This window comes from Neophocaena asiaeorientalis, unplaced genomic scaffold (genome assembly GCF_003031525.2).
Source record: "Neophocaena asiaeorientalis asiaeorientalis breed wild unplaced genomic scaffold, Neophocaena_asiaeorientalis_V1.1 scaffold99, whole genome shotgun sequence".
Taxonomy (NCBI): domain Eukaryota; kingdom Metazoa; phylum Chordata; class Mammalia; order Artiodactyla; family Phocoenidae; genus Neophocaena; species Neophocaena asiaeorientalis.
In genome coordinates this window covers 2,293,990-2,320,772 of record NW_020173022.1, presented here as the reverse complement: position 1 = coordinate 2,320,772, position 26,783 = coordinate 2,293,990, and the positions used below count along the sequence as shown (strand labels likewise).

Below are 26,783 nucleotides of genomic sequence, written 5' to 3'. Positions count from 1 at the left end.
CCCCAAGGGAAAAAAAAAAAAAAAAAAAAAAAAGATACAGTAATCGAGAGTGTGGTACTGGTGTAAGGCTAGACATGGAGATCAGTGGAACAGGATTGAAAGTCCAGAAATAAACCTTTTATGGTAAGTTGATTTTCAACAAAAATGCCAGTGCAATTCAATGAAGAAACAGTAGTCTTTTCCACAAATGGTGCTGGGACAATTGGATATCCATATGCAAAAAGATAAGACTCTGAAATGTAATTCAAAGTGGATTATGGACCAAAATGTACGAGCTAAGACTATAAAGCTCTTAGAAGAAAATATAGGAATAAATATATGTGACCTCGGGTTAGGCAAAGCCCTTTTGGATATGACAACATAAGCACAAGTAACTGAAGGTGACCCCTACCCCCCACTGCCCCCAATGAAAATGATCTGGGACTGGCAGTGTGAGGCAGGAAGTACCTGTATTCCAAAGTATCATTCTGGGTCCTAGCAGGATATAGATATAGTATACTCAATTGGGATAATTGAAAAGTTTACTAAAGAGACTAATTATAGAGGTGTGGGGAGAAGTAAGAGAAGTTAACAAGGGATGGTTCAGTATGAGGGGAGGGGCTAGCAACAGCAGGGAGCCAATACTACCTATAGACCTGTTCCCAGGGCAGAAGGAGAGAGCTAGCAGAGTAGCTGTAATGGACAGATAGATTGACAGGAGCTGTGGCCTTTTGTAGAGAGGAGCAACTGACCAATGTGATCTGGCAGGGAGAAAGGAGAATAAATATCTTGACTTCACTTTTCTTCCTTTGATCTTTAGCCACTGCTTCCTACTGGCTGGACCCATGTGAAAGTCCAAGGACAAGGGAATCTTTTGATGAAGCTCATGCTGGTTGGCTGGCCAAACTCAGAGCAGGTTAAAGAAGAGCATAGTGAAGGTCTAGAGGGACACATCGTAAATGGCTAGCACATTCACTTCCAGGCCCAGTGACATAGTGGCTATGGGATAAAGGCATAACAAAATTAGGCTTCGTATACTCGTGACCTTAGCAACAGCCCTTTGGATCAAGAAATTTACAGATACCACTTATATTCTAATCTTCTGTGTTATCAGATGACTTCTAGCCCAATAATGAAGTCAGTTTTCTAATTGAATATTAGGTGAATAGTGTGTAATTGCTTTAATAGTCTCTTGCCATTATAGTTAGACCCAGTATTTCTTTTTTGGTTCAGATCCATTTCTCTTTTCGAATATTGTGGTTCAGATAATTGTTGACAAGTGGTCCCTGATGGATAACTCTTCTCCTGGAGTCACTTACTCTTTCATCAAGTGTATTTTTTTTTTGCGGTACGTGGGCCTCTCACTGTCGTGGCCTCTCCCGTTGCCAGAGCACAGGCTCCGGATGCGCAGGCTCAGTGGCCATGGCTCACGGGCCCAGCCGCTCCGCGGCACATGGGATCTTCCCGGACCGGGGCACGAAGCCGTGTCCCCTGCATTAGCAGGCGGACTCTCAACCACTGTGCCACCAGGGAAGCCTCATCAAGTGTATTTTTTAAAGTGCTAGTCAGAGAAGCCATACTTATTCAAAAAAGTAAGAGAAAATGTCTTCCTTCTGAATTTTTCTGGAAATAGAAATAGACAAACAAATGGGTGTAGGGTTTTGTTTTTTATCTTGAGGAGTGGATTTTTGCCATTTTATTAAAATCTTGTGCTAAACACATTATTTACTCCTTTCGATCTTTATTTTGGTAGTATATAGTTGACTTTTTTATTAGGGGTCCCAGAACCAGGAAAATCACTTTGGAGCTTCAAAAGAAATAAATGATGTAGTCACTATCCTCCAGAAGCTCGGAATTTGGTTATAGAGAGAATTTATGTTGCACAAACCTGCCAGATGACGACCCAGCGTTCTACTACGGAAACATCAGTCTGCCCATCAGGAAACAAGGGTTTTTGCTAAACTCTGTTACTTAGCAAGTCACAAAACTCTTGTGAAGTTACTTAATTTATTTGAACTTCTGTTTCCTTATCATTAATGTTCCTTTGATCTCTGAAATTCGGTGAAAATTAGATTCCAAGTATACAGAAATATCAGTTGGCTAGGGTTGGTCTGGAAAGACTTTTAACAATAATTGTGTTTTCTTTCAGCCTTGCTTTTCAGAGAGAAGATTTCCCCTAGTAGGCAGTACGTGGCATTGTTTTTTTACATGGCATTTAACGTGGCGTTATTGTAAATTTTTACGGTAGTGATCTGCAGAAGTCTGAGAGGAAGAATTTTCAAGGATCTATAGGGCCCAAGCTGAAAAAGTTTCAAAAAGTCCTTTCTTCTCTGAAAGTGGATATATGCCTTTTAAAATGATTCTTATTTGATCAGTTTCCTGATTTACACTTATACTATGGAAATGGTTCTTTTCTGGCATTTTTTACTCTGTAATAAAATTAAGCAGGCATTAAATGGAAGGTGCATTCCTAAGCATCATAGTTGGGGAAACGAGTTTGTGTTCTGTTTACTGCAGCATTGACTTTTTTTTTCTGTTAAAGACAAACAATAATGCATTCTACTTCTGAGATATTATCTCAAATGACTTTTTAAAAAGAAAACCTTGAAAATATGTAGAATCCTCACATTGAACATTATCTTTTTCACAAGGGGAGAAGATATTTGGCCTTAAACTGACTTTTTTTAAAGATAAAAAGGATTACAACATTTTAACTTAATTCTTAAAGAATTTACATGGAAAAGGAAAATTAACTAAATTTAATAATTCGCCTAACTTTTCTTCCTAATGTAATTTGCTTGTCTGACTCTATTAATGAGAAATGCTAAGCTAGAGTTAGCAAATCAGAGTCTCTACATGAGACCCTTTTCATTTGAGCTCACCTTCTGTTTGCCTTTCAAGGTGAATTTATGAGGAAGCAATAGCCTTCTGAGAACAATCTGGACAGGTTTGAAAATGGTTTTGGCCACACTAAAGTTAAGGTTAATGTTTGACACAATTCAGTGTAAGAGAATACTTGATCCTTGAAGGAAACCCTGGAGGAAGACTGGTAAAGATTTAGTACAAAACAAGTTATTGCCTAAAGTCTAGTCTGTGGTAATGGGAAAATACAAACCTTTTGGTTGTAGTCTTTTCGTTTCTGTTGTACTTCTCACTGTGGCATCTAAGTAAAGCCATAGGAATTGCTATGTTTATTTGCCTACTAGTCAGGTAATAAATATTTAATGATCAACTGTGTTCTCAGAATGTTTGAGACAGTGAAGTTTGTTCTTTGGAGCCGCTTTTCACAAACCCTTACTAGAAGCAGCTGGCTTGACGTAGCAGGTTCTCATATACTGTTGATTTCTATTATAATGTCATTCAGGGTGGATGGAGGTACATAGAGACTTAGATTAAACTTTAGAAGCCTGTTGAACGGTAAACTTTACCATCTGTATAGTTTACTCCAGAATGCCCTTGAAGTCACACAGAAGCAGGTATTTGGCTTAAAATAGATGGTGACTGACTCTTAAATATGCAACTTCTGAAAATCAGATTTCTGGTTTGTTTAAGACTGTTCTGCATATTGTATTCTATAACTCCATTTCAGTGTGATTTAAGCAAGGGAGCAGTTTAAACAAAAGTGTTTCGTCGCCTATTGTGACGTAGTTTTTTCTGAACTATAGTATTGCAGAGTGCAACATACATTTTTCAGTGCATTGTTAGAATTACAAGTCTGACAAGTATGGCCTGATTTTTAGGCCATTGTTGTTGTGTTGCTTTTTAAGATGTGATTTGTTTCAATAAGCAGTTAAAATGAAAGAGTTTAATTTTGGGTTCTGGAGATGTAGCAAACAGAGCAGTGTATGTAGGCTGTGTGGTCCTATTTCCCTTAGATCCCCTTTCCACCACTCTGAGGAGAGTGGTTAGGAGCATGGGATCTGGAATCAAACTGCCTGGGTTCACTTGTTTCTAAGCTGGGTAGTCTTGAGTGTGCTTTTAAACCTACCTGAGTCAGTTTTACTATCTGTAAAGTACAGGTAATAATCTGTCTCTCTCATACTGTTATTCAGGTAAAATACCTAAGTGTTTAGAACTAGGTGCTTAACACATAGCAGGTACCTAATAGAAAGTGCTAGCTCTTGACTATCACTATTATTGTTCTTAGAGTATTAACTTATAATGATTTGTTTATATATTTGGCTTTTACATTACTGACTTCCTTACAGACCTCCTTAAAACCAGGGATTATTTCTTAGAAATCATTGAATGTACCATCAGAGCTTGGCACAAGAGAAGCAGTTAATAAATATTTTTGGAGTGAATAAGTGAGCTCTCATCTGATCATATGTGGTCTGTTTTTTTCCCTCAATTTTTTAAATTGTGATAAATACACATAACATAAAATTTACCATTGTAACCATTTTTAGGTGTACAATTCAGTGGTATTAAATACATTCATAATGTTGTACAACCATCACCACCATCCATCTCCATAATTCTTGTCACCTTGTAACACTGAAACTCTATAACCAATAAACTGTGACTCCCAATTTTCCTCTCCCCCAGCCCTGGCAACCACCATCCTGCTTTCTGTCTCTGTCGTTTTGATTACTCTGAGTACCTTGTGTAAATGGAATCAGGCAGTATTTATCTTTTTGTGATTGGCTTATTTTACTCAGTATAATGTCTTCAACTTTCATCCATGTTGTGGCATATGTCAGAATTTCCTTCCTTTTTAAAGCTGAATAATATTCCATTGTAAGTGTATACCACATTTTGTTTATCCATTCATCCATTAATGGACACTGGATTGCTTCCACATTTTAGCTATTGTGAATAATGCTGCTGTGAACATGGGTATATAAATATCTCTTTGAGACCCTGCTTTTAATTGTTTTTTTTTTTGTTGTTGTTTGTTTTTTTTTTTTTTGCGGTACGCGGGCCTCTCACTGTTGTGGCCTCTCCCGTTGCGGAGCGCAGGCTCCGGACGCGCAGGCTCAGCGGCCATGGCTCACGGGCCCAGCCGCTCCGCGGCATGTGGGATCTTCCCGGACCGGGGCACGAACCCGTGTCCCCTGCATCGGCAGGCGGACTCTCAACCACTGCGCCACCAGGAAAGCCCGATACCCTTCTTTTGGGTATATAAGTGGTCTGTTTTTAAAGAAAAAAGATAAAACTGTTGACGTTGAATTCTTGTAGGAAACAAAGGTAGACAGGAAAGAGAATATATATATATATATATTTTTATATATATATATATATATATATATATATATCTATATCTAGACTGTTTTGATCTCACATTCTTACTAGAAAAAGAAATAGAACATCTCTCCCTCATAAATGAGTGCTCAGTTATAATTTATACACTACTGTATTAATACATTACATACATTGTAAATAATTCACAATAATAGAAACCTTAATAGGTTAAGAGTTAAAAAAAATAGAAATGTTGAGTTATTTTTCCCCGAGTAGGATCTTAGAGAATATTTGGTGTAGAAACTTAGACACTCTTGGTATAGAAAAAGGTATTTTTATCAGACTTCGATTTATGTCCTGGTTCTGGCACTTAATAAATGTGGTTACTTAACCACTCTGTGCCCCAGGTTCCTATTCTGGAAAATGGGTGCAATCATAACAACCTCCTAGGGTTGTTGTAAGGACTAAGTGCAATAATATAGGCAAATAACTATGGTGCATGCTACATAGTAAGGGCTCAGTAAATGTTAGCAGCTCTAATAATAATACTGATAATAAATTAGAGTTATGTTATTGTTATGTTGATGATGATAATGATGATGTGTTTTGGAAGATATTTTTCCTCTGGGAATTTTTCATGAAGTTGCTAGATTTTATCTATTCTAATACATTTTTGGGGGGACTCTTAAGTCATTAGTTCTTTTGCTCAAATTCTGGTCTCATAACTCCAAGTGATTACTGTAATAATTAGAAGCTCTGCCTTCACTTCAAAAATCTGTTGGCCTAAATGTAATCTTATTTTTACCTTGAAAAGATTCCTGCCTTCTCCCATTCACTTTGGCTTGAAACTTTGAAAAATCTTTGCTCAATCTCTATTTCTTATTCCCATATCGCTTCCCTTTCTGTCACTGACTTATTACTACTTACTTAAATCTGTCTCTTGTATCCATCACTTCTCTTCATTCTTCCTGTAACCACTTTTAGTCCCGAATTAAGACATCTGATTTGTCTCCTAATTGGTCTCCCTGATTTAGAATCTTTATGTTCTCATCTGTCCATCCATACATCCAGCCATTATATTGGAAAACATTTATTGAGCACCTACTTTTGCTAGATACTTTTCTAGATCCTGGCAATAAGCTTCCTCCCTCAGGAGCGCATATCCCTACTAAGATGAACTGAAACATTAACCTCATGATTGTATTTCTCTACTGAGACTGTTCACTAGCTCAACGATTCACTATTTTCATTTTGTTTTTAAGATATAAACATATCACTTGTTGAACTTTTATGTCCTTGTACAGCTGCATCCTCCCAGGTTGCCAATAATACTCACGCTTATTCCCAGCTTTGTGCCCTTGTGGCTTTTGTCATGATGATCATATAGACAGACTGCTCTTCTTCAAATGCCTGTAGTTTTGTGTCATACAGCCTATCTCTGAATTATTTTTGTATTGTTTTCTTGCTGGTCTTTTTTCTTTTCTTTTTTAAGTTGTTTTTGATGTGGACCATTTTTAAAGTCTTTACTGAATTCGTTACAATATTGTTTCTGTTTTATGTTTTGGTTTTTTTGGCCGTGAGGCATGTGGGATCTTAGCTCCCCGACCTGGGATTGAACCCACACCCTCTGCATTAGAAGGCAAAGTCTTAACTACTGGACCGCCAGGGAAGTCCTTCTTGCTGTTTTTTCATGTGTACTGGTTTTTATTTGCAATTTAGAATGATTGCAAAGCACCTGACGATGAGGATTGTTATTTTGACCTCTGTATATCCCCCTTTCTCCCACCCGGGACCTAGGGCTGAGTCTAGAAGGGTGCTTATTCTATCCCCATATCAATTCAGTCTGTACAGAGTGTGCTGGAGATCATTCTATGTGAGAGGAACCTACACTGTCAACATATTTTATAGGCCTCTTCTTATATTATTAAAAACAGAAAAACTGATGTTGAACTTTTTAGTAGTACTCAGACAGGAGGAGCAAAGTACAGTGTCTGGTGGTATATCTCTTCTTCCCCTCCCGCATCACTCGTGTTTGTAGGGGTTAAGTGTGGATACCTCAGTGGCCACTGAAAGGGAATGGGCCTCATAGGTGTTGAGAAAATACTATTTTGTTTGTACAGTGATTAATGAAACTCATGCTTGTTTGAGTGCAAAAATATATGATTTGACTGATGTACATTTAAAAACTTGTAAATATATCAGTGACAAGCAATGAGTAATAACCTAAATTACTAGATATGCAAGGTAACGTTTTATAAGAAGTAGAAGTAAAGTAGTAAGATATAGGAATACGTAAACAATTAATTTTTTGTAATCTTACAGCAACAGATAAAATGGTCATGTAAAAAACCTGCTCAGATATGTTGAATTAGGTGTTGTGTAAACAGTTTTCAGTAGGAACTGGTTCTTTTTTTTTTTTTGGCCACACTGTGGGGCATGTGGGACCTTAGTTCCCTGACCAGGGATCGCACACACACCCCCTGCATTGGAAGGGCAGAGTCTTAACCACTGGACTACCAGGGAAGTCCCAGGAACTGGTTCTTATGTGAACCTAAGATTGAAATATTGACCAGTTATTGACTGAATACCGACTTGTAGAAGGCCGTGGGATGTGCACTTTAGGGATATAAAAATTAATGATACCCTCATTTTGTCCTCAGGAACTTACGTTATAGTAGAAAGATAAGCTGTGTATATAAACAACTATAAATATGCTTCCAAAGGCTCAGCTAAAATGCAAGGGGGTTTCAGAGTATTGAAACATGTCTTTCATTTGGGAGGCTCATGGAGATATTTGTTGAGCAGGTGGAATTTGCATTGTGTCTTGACAAGAAGATACGTGAAGATTTTGAAGGAACTGAGAGAGAGTGTTTCAAAAGTTTAGGAGAAGTACCATAAATAAGGAGATAATATGGTACATCTCATTGATCTAGGTCTGCAGCGTATTTAAGGGTGTATTTCAGCAGCATTCAGAACTAAAGTGTGATACATTTTTGGTTTGGTCCCGGAAAAACTAAATAGGCCAGTTATTTACTTACCATTTTAGAGTCTACCTGTACTTATCTTTATTCATCATCCAGGAAGAGCCAGCCAGTTCTTCCTAGGATGTGATGATGGGTAAGAACTAGTTCCCTGATTTTTCCCCTCCTCAAATAACAGTTTGTGCTTGGCTGTTGACCCATCCTTGCATAGGTGGTTCCTTAAAAGGAAGAGGAAATTACAACTTTGTAGTTCAGTGGTAAGAAGTGTAGCTAGTTAGAAGACTCACCATTTTCCTGAGTGGGTGGGCTTTTATTTTGGCAAATCTGTGTGAGACAGATCTTCTTCTCTTTTTTTTTTAATAGCTTTCACTCAATAAACAGAGGATTCAATAAAAGACAGTTTAGTTTGTGTCAAAATTAAATTGAAATTTGGAAGAGTAGAAAAGAGGATGAAGGTAGAAGGACTAGAGTAAGATGAAAGGTATAAACAGTTTTACATTGCTTAGATATTAAAAATTTCCTTGTATTAAGTAATAAACCAAAATGCAACAGAGGGTGCTTACTGCTGTCCAATCATGAGGAGAACTAGTATTTTAAAACTTCAGCCAAAATTTCCTAGTTCCTTACAGTTGGCTAAAGTATTTTTAAAAATAGTAATGAGAATATTTTGTTACACTTATATTGATTTATAGAAGACAGCTAAATTGTGAGATCCCATAGGAAATGAGGGAAACTGCAAAAGTTCAGTCTCAGTTCTTGGGCAAGTGGGAAAATGTAATGAGAAATACGCTAACAAAGCTTGCAGCAAATTTGATATAGTTTTTAAAGTTTGCCAAGTACTTCATTGCTTGCTGGAAGAGAAAAAACTTATAAGTGGCATTGAGTTATGATCTCATAGGTTCAAATAACTTATACAAATAAATATTTAAATAGTACACATTTTTAACTTGGTGTTTAGCTATTAAACTAGTTCTGTAGAAGTGATTGTTCTTGCTGGCTAGGATATAATTGCTTAATCCCAGTGAAGGGTTGTATTGGCTGTTTCACTGGACTCTGTTTTAGATACTTGATTTCAGAAACACTGCTTCTTTCTTTGCTTCATCTTTCTATGAGAATTTTAAGCAGTTTGACTATGCCACTCAGTCCTGACCCAATAGCATGACAGGCTGTTTCCTTACAACCTCATTGAACTACAGAGTCGTAGTTTCCTCTTCCTTTTGAGCTACTACACTCACGCACGGATGGGTCAGTAGCCAATGTGAATTAAAATACCCCTCAGAAATGATTTCTTCCATCTTTCTGAATATACAATTGTTTCTCTCTGTACTGTCTGTTTTCAATTCAGGCAATTCAGGCACATTTATTTTAGTGATTGATATATTGCTTGGTTCCGGTAGGGAAAATCCTTTTTTTTTTTCTCCTTTTTGAGGGTGGTGAGCCTGAAAGCAAAAAAGAGGATGTGAAGGGAGCAGTGGGTGGTAATACAATGTTTTTCAAAGGTTTTTGGCTTTACTTATAGCTCATAAAATCAGTTTAGTGGGTCTCTATCTATGTTTGAAGAAAAGACTGGAATAAAAAATATCTTAGTAATCTGAAAAAGAATGGATATATATGTATAACTGAATCACTTTACTGTATACCTGAAACTGGCACAACGTTGTTAATCAACCATTCTCCAATATAAAATAAAAATTAAAATAAATTTAAAAAAATAAAAGAAGAAAAGAAAAAATATCTTAGTACACAGTGCATAGTAAGGATAAATATTGCTGCGTGAAATTTATCAGTAACATATTTACATGTATGTGTATATTGGGTCATAATGTGAAGTTATTACTGTAATAGTCAAAAGTTTGAAAGCTACTATTATAATGGGTTTTTAAATATATGGAAAAAATATGATAATAATTGTTCCTAAATTGCATATACTTTCTGTAATTTTATAAAATAACTAATAACTATGCATCTTTTCTCATTTAGAGTCTAAGCTCCTTCATCAGTCTTACTCATTCAACTTTGTAAATGTTTTCCACTCCTATCCTCTGTGCCCAATATACTATGTACTTTGATGACTCTCAATTAGTATTTCTCTTAGCAATGATGCTTTGCATTCTATAATTGTAAGATATGCAAGCAGCAGCCATTTAAAAATTTCACCTTTGACAATTTCAGAAACTAGATGTACAGTACTGGTTTCAGACATATAATAGATGATTGGTACATAATGTCATTACGTTTTTTTTTTGGCTGCGTTGGGTCTTCCTTGCTGTATGCGGGCTTTCTCTAGTTGCAGTGAGCGGGGGCTACTCTTTGTTGTGGTGTGCGGGCTTCTCATTGTGGTGGCTTCTCTTGTTGCAGAGCATGGGCTCTAGGTGCATGGGCTTCAGTAGTTGTGGCCTGCAGCCTCAGTAGTTGTGGCTTGCGGGCTGTAGAGCGCAGGCTCAGTAGTTGTGGCGCACGGGATTAGTTGCTCTGCGGCATGTGGGATCTTCCCGGACCAGGGCTCGAACGCGTGTTCCCTGCGTTGGCAGGTGGACTCTTAACCACTGCGCCACCAGGGAAGCCCTGTCATGAAGTTTTTTTTTTTTTCTGTACGCGGGCCTCTCACTGTTGTGGCCTCTCCCGTTGCGGAGCACAGGCTCCGGACACGCAGGCTCAGCGGCCATGGCTCACAGGCCTAGCTGCTCCGTGGCATGTGGGATCTTCCCGGACCGGGGTACGAACCCGTGTCCCCTGCATTGGCAGGCGGACCCTCAACCACTGCGCCACCAGGGAACCCCTGTCATTAAGTTTTAAAAGATGCATTTCTTTGAATAACTGAAGTTACTTGGGATAGTCTTCTCCTCAGTTACTGTTTTGGGGCAGAAGAATCCAAAGTATTGTTCTTCAAGATGCATTCCTGAATAACTGTTAGTTCTACTACATAGAATTGTATAACTAGCAGAGATACCCTTCAAAATAATGGAGGTGAAATAAAGACATTTCCAGGCAAACATCTGCTATGTTTCTGAATCCACACTACCACATCATACTACTGTTGCCACTGTAGTTTTTTCTCTTCTGTTTTTCTATTCCATGAACTGATTTTCATTCCCTAGGAGTCTTGTATTGACCTTGAGTAACTCCTTTTCCTTAATCTCTTACAACACATCTTAAATGCAGTTTCCAGAAACATGTAAGAAGGGCCTCAGTAACCTTGACAGAGTCCTTCTATAACTGTAGAATGTTTCCTGTTCTTTCTTGGATTGAGGCCAGACAGTTTTCATTGTTAGTGATCTCCTCTGATTTATTATTGCAGCTGGCTTTTGTGCTCAAATGTACCTTGTAGACAGGCTACCTTTCTCACTGTCTCTCATCTCTGCTGCTCTTTTGGCTGACCCAAAACTCTTCATTTTGATATTTTTCCTGATTCAGTTCTTTCGGTATCTGGAAATGAGCATTGATTTTTGGCATCAGACAAACGTTTCTTTGAATTCCAGCACTGGCCCTGACCAGCAGTTTGATCTGTGTAACCTCTGGACAATTAACCTTAATGTCTCTGAATCTCTTTCTCATGGGTGAAAATTGGGGGAGTACCTCCATGATAAGTTTCTGGTGAGGATTAACCTAGACAGTGTATTACCTACCCCTAATGTACTGCTAGTTTATCTCCCTTTTCCCTCCCTATCTGCTTGAGTCAGTATTTGATTCTAACAGTTGTGAGAGGTAAATAAGATTTGTAAACATTGATTAAAATAGTAGCAGTTTAGAGAACGCTAAAAGAGTCATAAGTACAAGCAATCAGATGTAAACAGTGTATCCCATTGATTTATGCAAGATTATGATAGTTGGTACCGTAAAAAAACAAAACAAAACAAAACAATAATGGCTCTGCCTTCCTTCCTTCCTTTTCTTCTTTCTTTCTTTTTAAGCATTTTTAAGTGTTCAGTCTTTAAAGGTGGTAACATTTGTGTCAGTATGTATTGGGCTGATACCTTATCTTTCCAATATCCTCTAGAGGCCTTATCAGAATGAAAGGTCCCTGGAAGAATAAAGGACTTGTTAAGGGGCTCTATTACAGTGGAGCAATTTATAATCAAAACTCCTCTTCAGAAACCTTGTAGTTTATTTGTAAAAAGCAATAAAGATAATTTTTTGCTATTATCATGTATTATTCAGAAATAATTCATCTTCACTTAACATGTACACAAACGCATATATACCCATGAACTCATCCTTTACCTCAAGTACTTATGTATGGGGGTACATTTCTAGCCATATTAATATTTTATTTTGTTTCTTCTGCATTTATAATTGATGTGGGATTAGATAATGAGTATGATTTTCAATTTTTCCTGCCTTTCTCCCAGGCTTATTGCTATCAGGAATAAAAATTTACTTGAAAATTACCTTAAGTAGACATTTTATTTCACTGTTGAGTCATTAAATGAAGATTTAGATAATTTATTTGAAAATTATTTCCTGTGTTTTATTTTAGATACCAGAGAAGCCTTGGACTGACATGCTTTCTTATAAGTACATATTTCTCTCTTTTAAATAAAATATAGAACATTTCTGCTTTGCTTTGTGGAACTGGAGGCAGATTCTTCAGATTTTACTCCTATTTCATAAACATTCACATAGCTTCTCAGATTTCTTCTTGGTCCTGGAAACTAGTCACATAATTAATTTTGCATCTTAGAGTAGTTAAATGGTAAGATATGATACCTGCTCTTTTGAACATATAAGTTGTTTATAAGTATAATGTCCAATATGACTTTAAATATTATATTAGCTATAGAATGTAAGTGCTTTGTTATTATTTTCCATAACATTTCTGTGTTTCCATGCCGAGCCAAAGCACATGGTTTAAGTTTTCACATCTACAATTTGCAGCAGTAATTTCATGTTGATTAATGTAATCTGTGATTTTTTTCCAGTGATGCTTTTCCTTTGAGAAGTTTGAATTATAATACTAATCATTAATGTGTAATAGATGATGTCATAAAATTTAGAAAGAAAATTGTTGCTCAATTTTGTACTGGTAAAAACAGACCCGTAACTTTGAGCTCCCTAAAGGGCAAAAATTTGTACTGACTCTGGTTTACTACATGTCCTTTATAAAAAATTACTTACAGATATAACTATATGTTCAGTAGCTATACTTTTCATAATAAATACAATTTTAGTCACATTTGTGGTTTTCTGTTTGCCACAAATTCTTTTTTCCTTCCTACTGGTTTTTTCTGCCAAGACCTTTAAAGAACTACTTACTAGGATTTGCTGCAGTGCAGGCTGCAGCATCACGAATCAAAAGAGGCCCTTCTTGTATATCAGAAAAAGGCCAGTAAGGGAGATGAATGTGTGCAGTGCAGCTCGGAAGTCACGTGTGGCCCTACAAGCCACCATCACTGCTCTAAGACTTAGGCAACAGAAATCCTAGGGCTTTATATACACTAAATCATCTAATTCCCACAACTACCCTAGGAGGAAAGTACTATTACTATTCCCATTTTATAGGTGGGGAAACTGAGGCTCAGAGAGGCTCTCTCCTATCTTGTCCATGTCACCCACCCCAGGTCTGTCTGACTCTATGGCCCGTGTTCTTAGCTATCCTGAAGTATTCCCCATCTGACCCCAAAAGAAAATTCTTTGTAGTTTCCTGGATTTTCTTTTCAAGCAGCACAGCTCAGAGCCATGTCATTTGCTATAGGCTACCAGCAAATGAGAGAAGCAATAGTAGCGGCAGCAGGCTCAGTTTGGCACATGCATTGCCAAATACTGATAATGCCAGGTCCAATCGGTATTTGTTGATTGATTACTATAGAGTCATCAGAAATGGATTGGTTCTTTTTTTTTTTAATTGAAGTATAGTTAATTCACAATAACAATACTGTGTTAGTTTCAGGTGTACAGCAAAGAATACATACATATATTTTTTTCAAATTATTTTTCATTATAGGTTATTACAAGATATTGAGTATTGTTCCCTGTGTTACACAGTAAATCCTTGTTGCTTATCTATTTTATATGTAGTAGTATCTGTTAATCTTCTACTCCTAATTTATCCCTCCCCCAACCCTTTCTCGTTTGGTAACCATAAGTTTGTTTTCTTTATCTGTGAGTCTATTTTGCAAATAGGTTCATTTTCATTATTTTTTAGATTCCACAGATAAGTGATATCATATAATATTTGTCTTTGTTTGTCTGACTTCACTTAGTATGATAATCTCTAGGTCCATCCATGTTGCTGCAAATGACAAAATTTCTGGAATGGCTCTTCCTGACCAGTAATATTGAAGTGTATGAGGCCAAGGTACAATTATACTTGGTGGCACAAGCTTAATAAACTTACTCTTGAACTAAGGGATATTTTTAAAAGCATACGCGCATGTGAAAGATTGTTAGTTTCACGTGACCCATGTAGGGCTGGGCTTTCCGTTTTACATATGTATTACCCAAAATGAATGACTAGACATAGAACTTATACTCTTCACAAAAGTTAACTCAAAATGGATTACAGACCTAAATGTAAAATGCAAAGCTATAAACTCCACTGCAAGCACAGAGAAAGCACAGTGGTTAACTTCATCTAGTGTTGGGTCCTGGCCAAGTGGTGCAATGAAAAGAATTGTTAAGAGCATGATTGACAAGTCAAGGAATCTGCGATGGATAGGGAAGGAAGTGAAGGAAAGAGGCTGGTGGGTTGGGGATGTGTGAAAGGGCTGCTGCGCTGGAAAACCTGATGATATAAAAGAGGGAGAAGCTGAACAAACTAACTGTAAGGACAGGAGGATATGGGCAGTGAAGAGAATGCTTGAATCCCTAAATTTGGTGGTGGAACACCTTCAGGTAATAGCAAGGGTCGGGGTGTGGCTACCTCATCTGTATTAATCCCGTCCTTTCTTCTAGCATTATCTGCAAGTTCATTCATTATCATGCTTTAATCAACGTACATATGGTTTTAAATTTACCTGTTTTACTAACGAACATTATTATTTCTATCGGTTATCACCTATTTTTCAAAAAGGAATTGAAAGAAGGAAAAATGTTTTCAAAATGAATGGAAGAAACTTACCTAAGTAATCAGCCTGTACATGGTATAAGCCTACTATTTAAAAAAAAAAAAATGACTGAACTGGGAGATGATTCATACCAGAATGTCATTTGAATGGACAGCAATTTTCATATGCTGCAATTTAAAATGACATTTTTCTTTTTTAGAAGGCATTACAAAATAAATTTGGAAAAACAATCTAAGGTTTTTCGACATTTAAAAATGCATACCATCAAAGGGAAATTAAAAATAAAGGTTGGAAAGTGCTTTACAGCACATTCTGATGACTAGTTATATAACCAGTGTAAAATGGGTTTTGAGTAAGATGAGAGAAAAATTAAATGACCTACTTAACTGAGTCAGTTGTGATATAGTAGAACAGTGAATTCAGAGCCAGGAGTTCTAAGTTTTTAGAAATAAATAAGAGTAATGCAACACAATAGTTTTTTATTTTTCTATTTTTTATTTTTTTGGTAAAAAAAAATAATTTGTGTGATTGTTTGACTGGCTATTCTCCGTGCTAGATTATAAGGTCTATGAAGGCAAGGGCGATGTTTGTTTCTAATCATCATTGTCATGTCTTGATGTATCCTAGTACCTAGCATAGTACCTAGAACATGGTAAGTGGTCAATCTGTTGAATACACGAATTGGTGGATGGAAATCAGATGATGTATAAAGGTGTGATAGCTTTGCCTTATCCTTTTCATCATGTAAGTAGTGAGGCCTATACTTAAATAATGGTAAGATTGTATGTAGAGATATAAATAGGTTGAAGCAAGTCACTTTGACAGTTGTAAGCATTTTATTAATTCAGAGAATACTGAAATACACAGTTTGAACTGTAGACATGAGATTGAACATACTATCATACAGCCCTTCAAGTGAATGCTCTAAAATCTAAGCTCTAATTTTAAATCCTGTAAGAGCTGGAGATGTTGGAGATGCTCTGAGATTAGAAAGTCATCACTTCACCCTGAAATTCTGATCTTTAATTTTGCTGATTTGCTTCTGATCGTTAATCATTCTAATTTATTGACAATGTTAAAAATTCATTGTTTTGTTTACTGTTGAACATTAGCCAGCGCCTTTTGGTTCTAACAGGAGACCTTTTCAGTTTTCTACGCTGTGTATCAGACCCTTTTACAAATGTGCTCACATTAATTTTTACAACTGTTTGTAATCGGTATGATTTTTCTCATTCTCCAAATGAGGAGACTGAGCATACAGAACTCCAGGACCGTGCTCCAGACACACCACCTGTTTTTATTTTGGCTAATGCTTACATTAACTGAAAGTCAAACCCAAATTTTAATAGAATATATAGAAACTACCACATACGACTGTGCTTTGTATTAAGAGGCCTGTATAAAACTAATAACATTTTCTTTTAAAAATCTGAGTGACTTTCCTTTTTCTTCGTTCTGAAACCATGGTTTCAGATTTGTTCTCAGTGGATTTACCTCTTTCTGTATAATGCAAAAGGATATTCTCCTCTCTGCTTTTGTGTTGGGGATTTGCCCTCTGTTACTTTCTCTGCATTCCACCTGTACTCGAGAATGCATTTTGCTTCAAAGCATCCCTCCTCGAACTCCAGTCTATCTTTCTGTTTTATAAGGGGAGGGGAAGAGTAAGTTTCATATAAAATTAAAAAACACTATATATGTAATTGCTCACCAAAAGTTCTACCATGTAAAACACTTTAAAATGAAGATTTTTTATAGGGAAATTTATTTTTTGTACTGACTATATAAAGTTTAGAAAATACAGAGAAGTAGGAGAAAAATAAATCTTAGCTTGTAATGTTAATTTTCCCATTCTTTTTGTATCATATATCTGATATGTAATTGTTTACAGTGATTTTTAAAGGGCTGTTTTTATGATTTTTATGATTTTATAAACAAATTTACATTGGGAGAACACAGACAATAACAATATAAAGGTGAGAAAAAAACTACAGAATGCTGCCACCCAAATTTAACTGTTTATATCTTAGTGTATTTCCTTAACATTCATGTTATACTCTTTGATTATTTGTTTGTTTTGTTTGTTTTTTGTATTCACATTCTGATTTTATAGTATAGTTGGTAGAAGAGAACTCCAAGAGTTCTAGATGATATATGATATGAGGGAAGATCTACTGACAAGTAGTATCTTTGCTGGGTGTTTAGTCAGTCCTTACCTAATTAAAGAGAAAAAAAAAAAAACTGGCTTCAGGTCTTCAATATAATTTGAAATTAAACTCTAAAGAAAACTATAAATTAGAAAACAATTTAACCCCTCTTGACGTCAAATAATAAAAGTAACACAAGCACCAAACAGGGTCAACCAGGGCAGAAAGGTGTAAATTGAAAAGGACCCTGTCCAGTCCCCCGACCCCCTCATGCACCGTGAGAGAGATGAGTGTGTGCAATGTGCCCCTAAAGTCATCATCACTGGCTTGTCACATTCCTGAGTGTCCTTCCAGAACACTGTTCCCTACCAATACTACGGTATTACGTTGAATAATAAGAATTTGGGTCATCATCCCTCAAGTTCTGGGGCCATGAAAATGAATGCTCATTAGATTTCTCTGTGCTGATCTTTAGCAATAGGAACGGAACCACTTTTGTTTAGGATTAATAATACTCTGATTACAGTTTCCCCACTCTGCCTCGGGTTTGGTTATTGTTTACATAACCACTGGCTTGTTGTTTCATACTCTTTGCCATCTTGCAGAACCACTGTGCTTTTTGCTGCTTAACGTCTCTGTCCCCTTGCTGCCCCCCAGCTGCAGCTCATGAAAGCTCCTCTTCCATTTTTTTTGGCTCTCTTCTTAGCTTTTTGACTATAGCGTGATTAGGGGAGGAAAAAGTATTCCTCAATCCTCTTAGGGTCCCCGGGTCTGAAATTTAAACTGACCAAGACAGATTAACAGGAGAAAAGCATACACGTTTATTTAATATAAGTTTTTCGTGACATGGGGGCCTTCATAAGGAAATGAGGACCTGAGGAAATAGACCTGAGTATTTTTATGCTGGGTTTGATGAAGACTGGACAGTCTTGGAGGAATATGGTAAGTTAAGGAGTAGGAGGGAAGGTAAACTAGGGGAAACTCAGAGAGGGCTGTTTGTTGGGAGTTTCCTCGGTGTCCCTTTGCTTTCAAAGACGAAGGGTATAGGCAGGGCAGCTCTCACATGAGGGTTTTATGACCTATTTCAGGGAAGAAGGGTTGGGTAAAGGTCAAAGTGACCTTCCTGCTTCTGTTGTTCTCTCAAACTCCTTCGGCTTAAAATATTCAATATGCCAAGGTTTCATATGTTGGGAGTAGTGTGTTTCGAACCTTATAGTGTGGCTATCTGCTTATAATATTAAGAAAATGAGATGGCACATCGGTGATTATTTACAAAATTGGAACAAAGTGTGCTTGAATGTTTTATTATGTATAAATTATATTTGAAATGTTCAGAAGAAGGAAAATGATTTAGCTTCTTTAAGAAAAAGTCTCATTTTGCTAGAGCATAATCTTTAAATGTTCTGCATAATGGTATTTCTGACAAAAATGGAAATCTCTGTTGTCCCTGTGATCATCCAGGCAGTGACATTCTCATCCGAAGATCTGGCAGAAAACTGGAGGTGTCCCTATGTGTGACTAAAGTGTTAGTTTCTTCCTCTTGAGTTGGCCCTGGAAGCCCAGTATTACGGAAAGATCTGAGTCATAGCAAGTGGAGTTTCAAGTTTTAACTCAGTCGTTAACTAGCTCTGTGACTTTATGCAAGTTATTTATATTTGCTTGCCTCAGTTTCTTTATCCATAAAATGAAGGGTTTGAACACGATGATATTCAGCTTTGAGATCACTGAAAAAAAAAGGAATGGAGTTCTTTGCTAGGTTTGCCTCAACTTAGCTGAAAATAAAATTCTTAAAATTTCAAAGGTAACTTTGGGTTAGGTGTGTGGATGTGAATATGTGCTCGTGTTTGTGTGTGTGTGTGTGTGTGTGTGTGTGTGTGTGTGTATGTGTAGTGAGGCAACTAGTTGAAAGGCCAGCCTGAATGAGATGTTCAGATGTACCATTGTTTTCTGCCAAGTTCAGATGTACCACTGTTATATCTCTAGACATCTTTTGACTCTAGGAAATAACTAAAGTTTCTACTGCAAAGGTTAAGGTTAAATCAAGTTTGAATACAATTTTTACTTGGCGTGATAAACCTTTTCTCATAGAGGAAACAATACTTGCTTGAGAGTTACTTTCTTCTATTTAATAGAAATTCTGTTATTATTCATATATAGTTTTTTAACAATCTCATTGAGGTAAATCACAGTTATAGATGAAGGAATGGGCTAATTGTTTGAGAGATTATGAAATATTTTTTCTTTGTGTGTAGGTGCTGTTGTGAAACTCTATGCCAAAACTTCAAGAGGTCAGACCCAAGAGCTTAAGCATTTTTGAAATCTTGTGGACATAGTTATTGTATCTTTTTCTGTGTGACAATTATTTATCAGAGATTTATTGAACTGATCTGTAGTGTTGCAAACTCTCCTTTTGACATCGCATTAGGTTGTTTGGTTTCTGATGGAATTTTAAAAGTTAACACAACTCTATTCTTTCCCCTCAAAAGTGTGACCTCTGGTATCTATTTACTTTTTTTCTTTTTTTACAATAAAAAAGTAATTGTTTTTATTGTTTTTTCTTAGAGGTCATGACTACGTTAGAATATAGTACTCACAGTGAAAATGGTTTCAAAGCAGCAAGTTATTGGCAACACAATATATATATATGTGTGTGTGTGTGTGTGTGTGTGTGTGTGTGTGTATACTTTCTGTAATTTCCTAAATAACATCTGCTTTGTAAAATTTTGTTTGGTATCATAAACTGATGGTATTTTATTTTACTTTATTTTAAAACAGCTTTATTGAAATATAACTCATGTGCCATAATATTCACCAATTAAAGTGTACAATTTAGTGGTTTTTAGCATATTTATCATTACAGACAATTTTAGGACATTTTCATTGCCGCAAAACAGTAATACCATACTCATTAGTAGTCATTCTCATCCCTCCCTCCCTGAAAACCCTGGCAACCACTAACCTACTTTTTGTCTCTAGATTTGTCTGTTCTGAACATTTCATATAAGTGAAATCATATAAATGGAATATGTGATCTTTTGTAACTGGTTTCATTTATTTAGCATAATGTTTTCAAGATTCATCCATATTGTAGCATGAGTCAGTACTCCATTCCTTTTTATTGCCAAATAATATTCCATTTTATGGACATACCACAATTTATCCATTCATCAATTGATGGACATTTGGGTCACTTCCACTTTTTTGACTATAATAAATAGTGCTGCTATGAACATTCATGTACAAGTTTTTGTATGGGTGTATATAGTATATTTTCAATAAATAAAGCTGTTATGAAAATTCATGTATAAGTTTTTATATGGGTATATACTATATTTTCACTTCTCTTGGGTATATATCTAGGAGTGGAATTGCTGGGTCATATGTACTCTATGTTTAACATTTTGAGGAACTGTCAAACTGTTTTCCAAAGTAGCTGCATCATTTTACATTTCTACCAGCAACATATGAGAGTTCCATTTTCTCTGCATCCTCACCAACATTTATCATTGCCTGTCTTTTTAATTATAGCCATTCTGGTGTGTGTGAAGTATTATCTCATTGTGGTTTTAATTTCCATTTCCCTAAGAGCTACTGGTATTGAGCATCTTTTCATAGGTTTAATGGCTATTTGTATATCTTCTTTGGAAAAATGTCTACTCAGATCCTTTGCCCATTTTGTAACTGGGTTGTCTTTTATTATTGAGTTGTTAGAGTTCTTAATACATTCTGGATACTAGACCCTCCCTTATCAGATATATGATTTGTAAATATATTCTCCACTTCTGTGGGTTGTCACTTTGCTCCCTTGATGGTATCATTTGGAGTCCAAATTATCTGTGTTTTTGCTGTTGTTGTTTTGTTTCATTTTTTGGTCACTTGTGCTTTTGGTGTCTTGTCTAAGAAATCATTTACTAACCCAAAGTCACAAATGTTTTCTTCTAGCAGTTTTTCTAGCTTAGCTCTTGGTGTTTAGGTCTATGATCCATTTGAGTTAATTTTTGTATAAAGTGTGAGGTAGGGATACAGTTTCATGTATTTTTTGGCCTATGGATATCCAGTGGTCCCAGTACTGTTTATGGAAAGACTTTTCTTTCCCCATTGAATGGTCTTGCTGCCTTTGATGAAAATCAGTTGATCATATATGTATGAGCTTATTTCTGGACTCCCTTCTATTAGATTAATCTATATCTATTCCATGCCAGTATTACACTGTCTTGATTACAGTAGCTTTGCAGTGTTTTGAAAATAGAAAATGTGAGGTCTCCAACTTTGTTCTTCTTTTTCAAGACTGCTTTAGCTCTTCTGGGTCTCTTGGGTTTCCATATGGGTGTTATATAGGTTTTAAAATATAGTTTTATATTTAAGGTTTTTTGGGTATTTTATAAGGACAGACCTCACTGACTCTTGATTTCTTAAGATTCTGAAATTGGGATATAATTGAAAAGAGATATTTTGTTAAGTATGTTTGATGTCACAGGGAGTAACCTGATTTCCTTATCCTATTTTGTAATAATCCATACCCTTTCTCCTACATGTTTGTTAAAGGTTACAAAATTGACCCTGTCTAGAATTATTTAACTTTACATAGAGGAGTAGTTAAATAAATCAGTTCATCATTAGTTTAGGCCCACTGAATGCTTTCTTTAACACTGACTTTTGCATCATTTTATGTAAGTAGTGCTGTTTAGTGGGACAAAACATGGGCTTTGCAAAGTATGAAGAACCAAAGTTTGAGGGCTGACTTACTCATTTCTTTGCTTTGTAACCTTGGACCAGTGTTCAAATTTTCTGAGCTTTACTGTCCTTGTCCGTGAAATAGTATCCCTATTTCTGTCAACCTACATTGTCTGTTGTGAGAATGAAATGAGATAATGTATGTAAAGAACCTGCTACTTAGTAGCTACTCTAAAAATTATTATTGTCATGCTTAATGGTTATCATTAATTTCTTAAAGTTTGAATGGCACTAATTTATTAAACATTTTGAGAATTGTTTTCCTGTTGTCTGAGCACTAGGAGATAAAGAAAGGTCATTCTAACAGAACAGAGGGTGAAAAATTGAACAAAATGTCTCCAGTTTGTGTGCCTATTAGCTTAAGAGACATTCTCTTCACTGATGTTCATTGGAATTTGAGAAAAGGTCGAGCAACTGATGTAGGAGATACTTTTTTTGCTTCACATAATTTGAAGAATATTGTCTTCCCCTCACACCCTTTCTATTCTTATTGATCTGAATTCAAATTCTACTTATTTTATATCCCACGAGACATTATTGTTATTTTGTATATGCATTATTTATTTAGATTTACCCACATATTTACATTTCCATTGTTTTTCAGTCCTTCTGTTCCTTGAATCATCTTGAATCATTTTCTTTTTTCCTTCAGAACTTCCTTTAGAATTTCTTTTAATGCAGGTGCATTGGCAATAAATTTTCTGTTTTTCCTTGTCTAAAAATATCTTTATTTTACCTTCACCTCTTGAAGGGTAATCTTGCTAGTTATAGAATGCTGTGTTGGCAATTACTTTTCATTCTTGAATTTCTGATTGATTAAAAAATAGATTCTGGCTCTCTGGTGAAATTATTAATCTTGACATATATTTTTCATACCTATCATTGTTATTTTGAAGCCTTTTCAGATAATAACTAGGGTATTCATGGATTTCTTTCTATTGTCTGTTTTTTTTCTCTTGGTCTTTTTTTTGGTATATCTGGTAGTTTGTCTTTGAAAGCTTGACATTGTGTATGAAAAGCCGTATTTCCATTTCTGGAGATGCAGGGGGCTGGAATGGAGGAAACATCACTTATCATAATTGAACATTGAGTGAACACAAAACTTGTTTCAAATTTTGTAAGGATCTGTTTACCTTTAGTTTGCCTATGCTCCTGGAGTGTAATGCTCCAGGAGTCACAACAGAAAGGCTAGATAGTTTATCAGTGGTCTCCTTTTTGGTGGGTTTGAACTCTCATTTTCCTCCCTCCAGCACTGTGATGCTACTGAAAGCTCCATTGAACAAACACAGCTTTGAGCTCACTTCTCTATGGTTTCCTTTTCTTCCGGATCTTTGCCCCTCAAGTCTTGTCTGCATTGGTAGGCCCAAATTTCAGTGTTTGTCTACTTATCTCCATGACACTGTCAAAAGCTCTGCTAGCTTCTCTGCTTCTTAGCAGCCTTCCCCTGCCAGCTTCTTGGGATTCTCAGTCTCTTGTCCAGCTTGACTTAAGTCTCAGCACAGGTCCTCAGGTAAAAGCAGTATAAAGAATGCTGTGCTCACCTCAGTGAACTTCCTGTCTTTCTGAATCTTAGATCATCAAATCTGGCTGCCTTAGATGCTCTCCAACGTCATCAAACAGGTATATTTTTTTAACACCACACTTTCCTAGTTGTTCTTGGAAAGTAGCATTGATTTGCTCTAAGCTACGTTGTCAGCCAGAAACAGTACTTCCTCAGTTTGTTTTCTTTGTATTAAAACTGTTTTCTGGATGATGAATCATGAAAAATTCTACTACCTGCCTCAGAGTTAAAGAGTGTGATTGGCAGCTTTTGTGGTTAAGGCTGCCTGGATAAATGGAAGTGCCAAGTTTCATTGGTTTTTCATTTGCATCACTTTCTTTGCCCTTTTACCTTCAGTTAGATGTCTCATCATTTCTTCCATTTCATAATTTTATTTTAGTGAAGGCAATATTTCAATGATGTTTTTGAGTGAATGAATATTTTAATATAGATAGTAAAAATTTTAATAAACCACTAATATTTAAATTTTATATTAAAAAGAGAGTATAATACTAGAATGCACAGTGAAACCTAAATTTTAAAAATCTGTATTAAAAAATAAAAAAAGCTGTATTTATAGGCATCAATATGAAAAATAATGAATGAAGAAAGGCTTGTTATAGTATATCTCTTACCTTTGTTCTCCCTTGACTAATAAACATTTAAATGTGTCTTTTGGATGATTGTGGGAAAAATAAAATAGTGTCTTAAAAGCTATCTCAATTATAGCTTATGATTACAATCATAAATATAACTAGACATAGTACTATTAGAATTTATAAGTGAATTATTAACATAAAAGGAACCCGTCTATATACCATAACCAGAGAATCAGATGCTAAATCCAGAATTAGCAACAAAACCCTTAGATTCCTTTCTTGTTTATGTCCTCATTTGCTTATTATGATGAAGGACCTTTGGGGGCTAAGATATTAATAACATATGATGGGAAATCCTGCCTAATAGTCAAGGAAAGAGGGCCATTCTTTGACTTAACGTTTTCATTGTATGCACCTCACAGATCTTCAACTAGAGGGAGCTGAAGTGATCAAAGGGCCTCAGCTCCTGTGCTCTGGAATCTACTGCTGCTTTTGTTGTTAGGACATGCTTCCCAAGGGCTGCTCCCAGCCCGTGACTGAGAGGAGCAGGGATACTAAAGCAGGCCTGTCCCTGGAGGTCAGAGAACTCTCTGAGGGCTAACTGGCTTGTGCACCGCCCAGTGGGCTTTTTTTTTTTTTTTTTACTTGTAATTGCTTTACAATGGTGTGTTAGTTTCTGCTTTATAACAAAGTGAATCAGCTATACATATACATATATCCCCATATGTCCTCCCTCTTGCGTCTCCCTCCCTCCCACCCTCCCTGTCCGACCCCTGTAGGTGGTCACAAAGCACCAAGCTGATCTCCCTGTGCCTTGTGGCTGCTTCCTACTAGCTAGCTATTTTACATTTGGTAGTAGTGGTCTTGCTGAACCTTCCTTAGTCTGTAGTGCAGTCCAGAAGGATTCCACCCAGTCTTCCTTCACTCTCCTTCACTCAGTGTCAGATTTGTACTGTGGTCTGTCAGCCTTCCCTGGATCCCTCCCTATTTTCTCTTGTAGGAATTTCCTGTACAGAATTTCTCTTACAGAATAGAATTTTTGCATGTTTAATCCTGTCTTGGCATCGTGTCTGCTTCTCCAGGGACCTAGACTAACACATTCTCTCACTGTTTCTATAAAAAAATACTATCATGTGAAATTACTAAGGAGAGTAAAGATGCTTACTATAATTTGAATGACAACAATATTCTAATACTGCTGGAGTCTTAAATTTAGAACAGTTATGTTCTAAATGTAATTGAGAGCTAGCCACTCAGAATTTTTTTCTCATACTAATTTTCTTTTCTTTTTTTTCTCATACTAGTTTATTGATTATCTGCTTATATGTAAACTTGCTTTCAGAAGGACTGAATTATCACAGTAGTCAGATCAGGAGCTCATGTTCTAAAAAAAATATCAATTTATCCAGGATGATTGGATGGCTGTGAAGTATTAAGCAGTTCATAAGTCATCTTTGAGATATCTAAGGGTGTTTAATAAGAAATTAGAAGGAAATATGTATGAGGGTATGTTGATAACTGGCATACTGTTGAAAAGCAGAATTAATCAATACAATAAGTAATAATAAATTTCTTCATTGCAAATATTTGGTAATTCTTTCAATTTGTATGATTTTTACAAGAGTGCTTATATTTTATATGTTAGTGTTAAAATTCTTCTATCCTTCTTTACAGAATCATAGTGAAAGATTCGTTTTCATTGCAGAGTGGTATGATCCAAATGCTTCACTATTTCGACGTTATGAGCTTTTATTTTACCCAGGGGATGGATCTGTTGAAATGGTAAATGAGCCTTTTTTTGCTTTAAAGTTGGCAAACGGAGTGAAGGTGGGATCCAGAGAGGAATAGGATTGCCTTTCTTATAGTTGCTTTTAAAAATACATTCTTTTCATTTTGGGAATTTTAAACATTTTGGTATTATAATTCCAATACAAGAAGATACCTTGTGTCTTTACTTTTAATAGAAATTATTTTTTTGGTTAGAAAACTGAAGTGGGATTATTTATGCTTTGGATTAAGTGATAGTCAATAAGTGGCTATAGATGAAGATTATCATGCTCATAAATATGTCACCATTGCTGAATGCTGTTATCGCTACAAAAAGTAGAGTGTAATTGCTTTACAATGGTGTGTTAGTTTCTGCTTTATAACAAAGTGAATCAGCTATACATATACATATATCCCCATATGTCCTCCCTCTTGCGTCTCCCTCCCTCCCACCCTCCCTGTCCGACCCCTGTAGGTGGTCACAAAGCACCAAGCTGATCTCCCTGTGCCTTGTGGCTGCTTCCTACTAGCTAGCTATTTTACATTTGGTAGTAGTGGTCTTGCTGAACCTTCCTTAGTCTGTAGTGCAGTCCAGAAGGATTCCACCCAGTCTTCCTTCACTCTCCTTCACTCAGTGTCAGATTTGTACTGTGGTCTGTCAGCCTTCCCTGGATCCCTCCCTATTTTCTCTTGTAGGAATTTCCTGTACAGAATTTCTCTTACAGAATAGAATTTTTGCATGTTTAATCCTGTCTTGGCATCGTGTCTGCTTCTCCAGGGACCTAGACTAACACATTCTCTCACTGTTTCTATAAAAAAATACTATCATGTGAAATTACTAAGGAGAGTAA

The 26,783-nt window shown here is 36.3% G+C and overlaps 1 protein-coding gene across 4 annotated transcripts in view; it reads left to right on the top strand.

Annotated features, from left to right (window-relative positions):
- NME7 (NME/NM23 family member 7) overlaps window positions 1–26,783 on the top strand; it is a 256,903-nt gene that overhangs the window by 15,875 nt on the left and 214,245 nt on the right. Inside the window, exons 2-3 of one of the 4 annotated variants that reach the window (XM_024742410.1) lie at window positions 23,600–23,646; window positions 25,840–25,947. In XM_024742410.1, the coding sequence (XP_024598178.1) occupies window positions 23,623–23,646; window positions 25,840–25,947 (132 nt within the window). In that variant the 5' untranslated portion in view covers window positions 23,600–23,622. Of the gene's footprint in view, window positions 1–14,364; window positions 14,440–23,599; window positions 23,647–25,839; window positions 25,948–26,783 lie in introns of those variants that run through there. The other 3 variants (XM_024742408.1, XM_024742411.1, XM_024742413.1) reach the window with 3 other exon arrangements.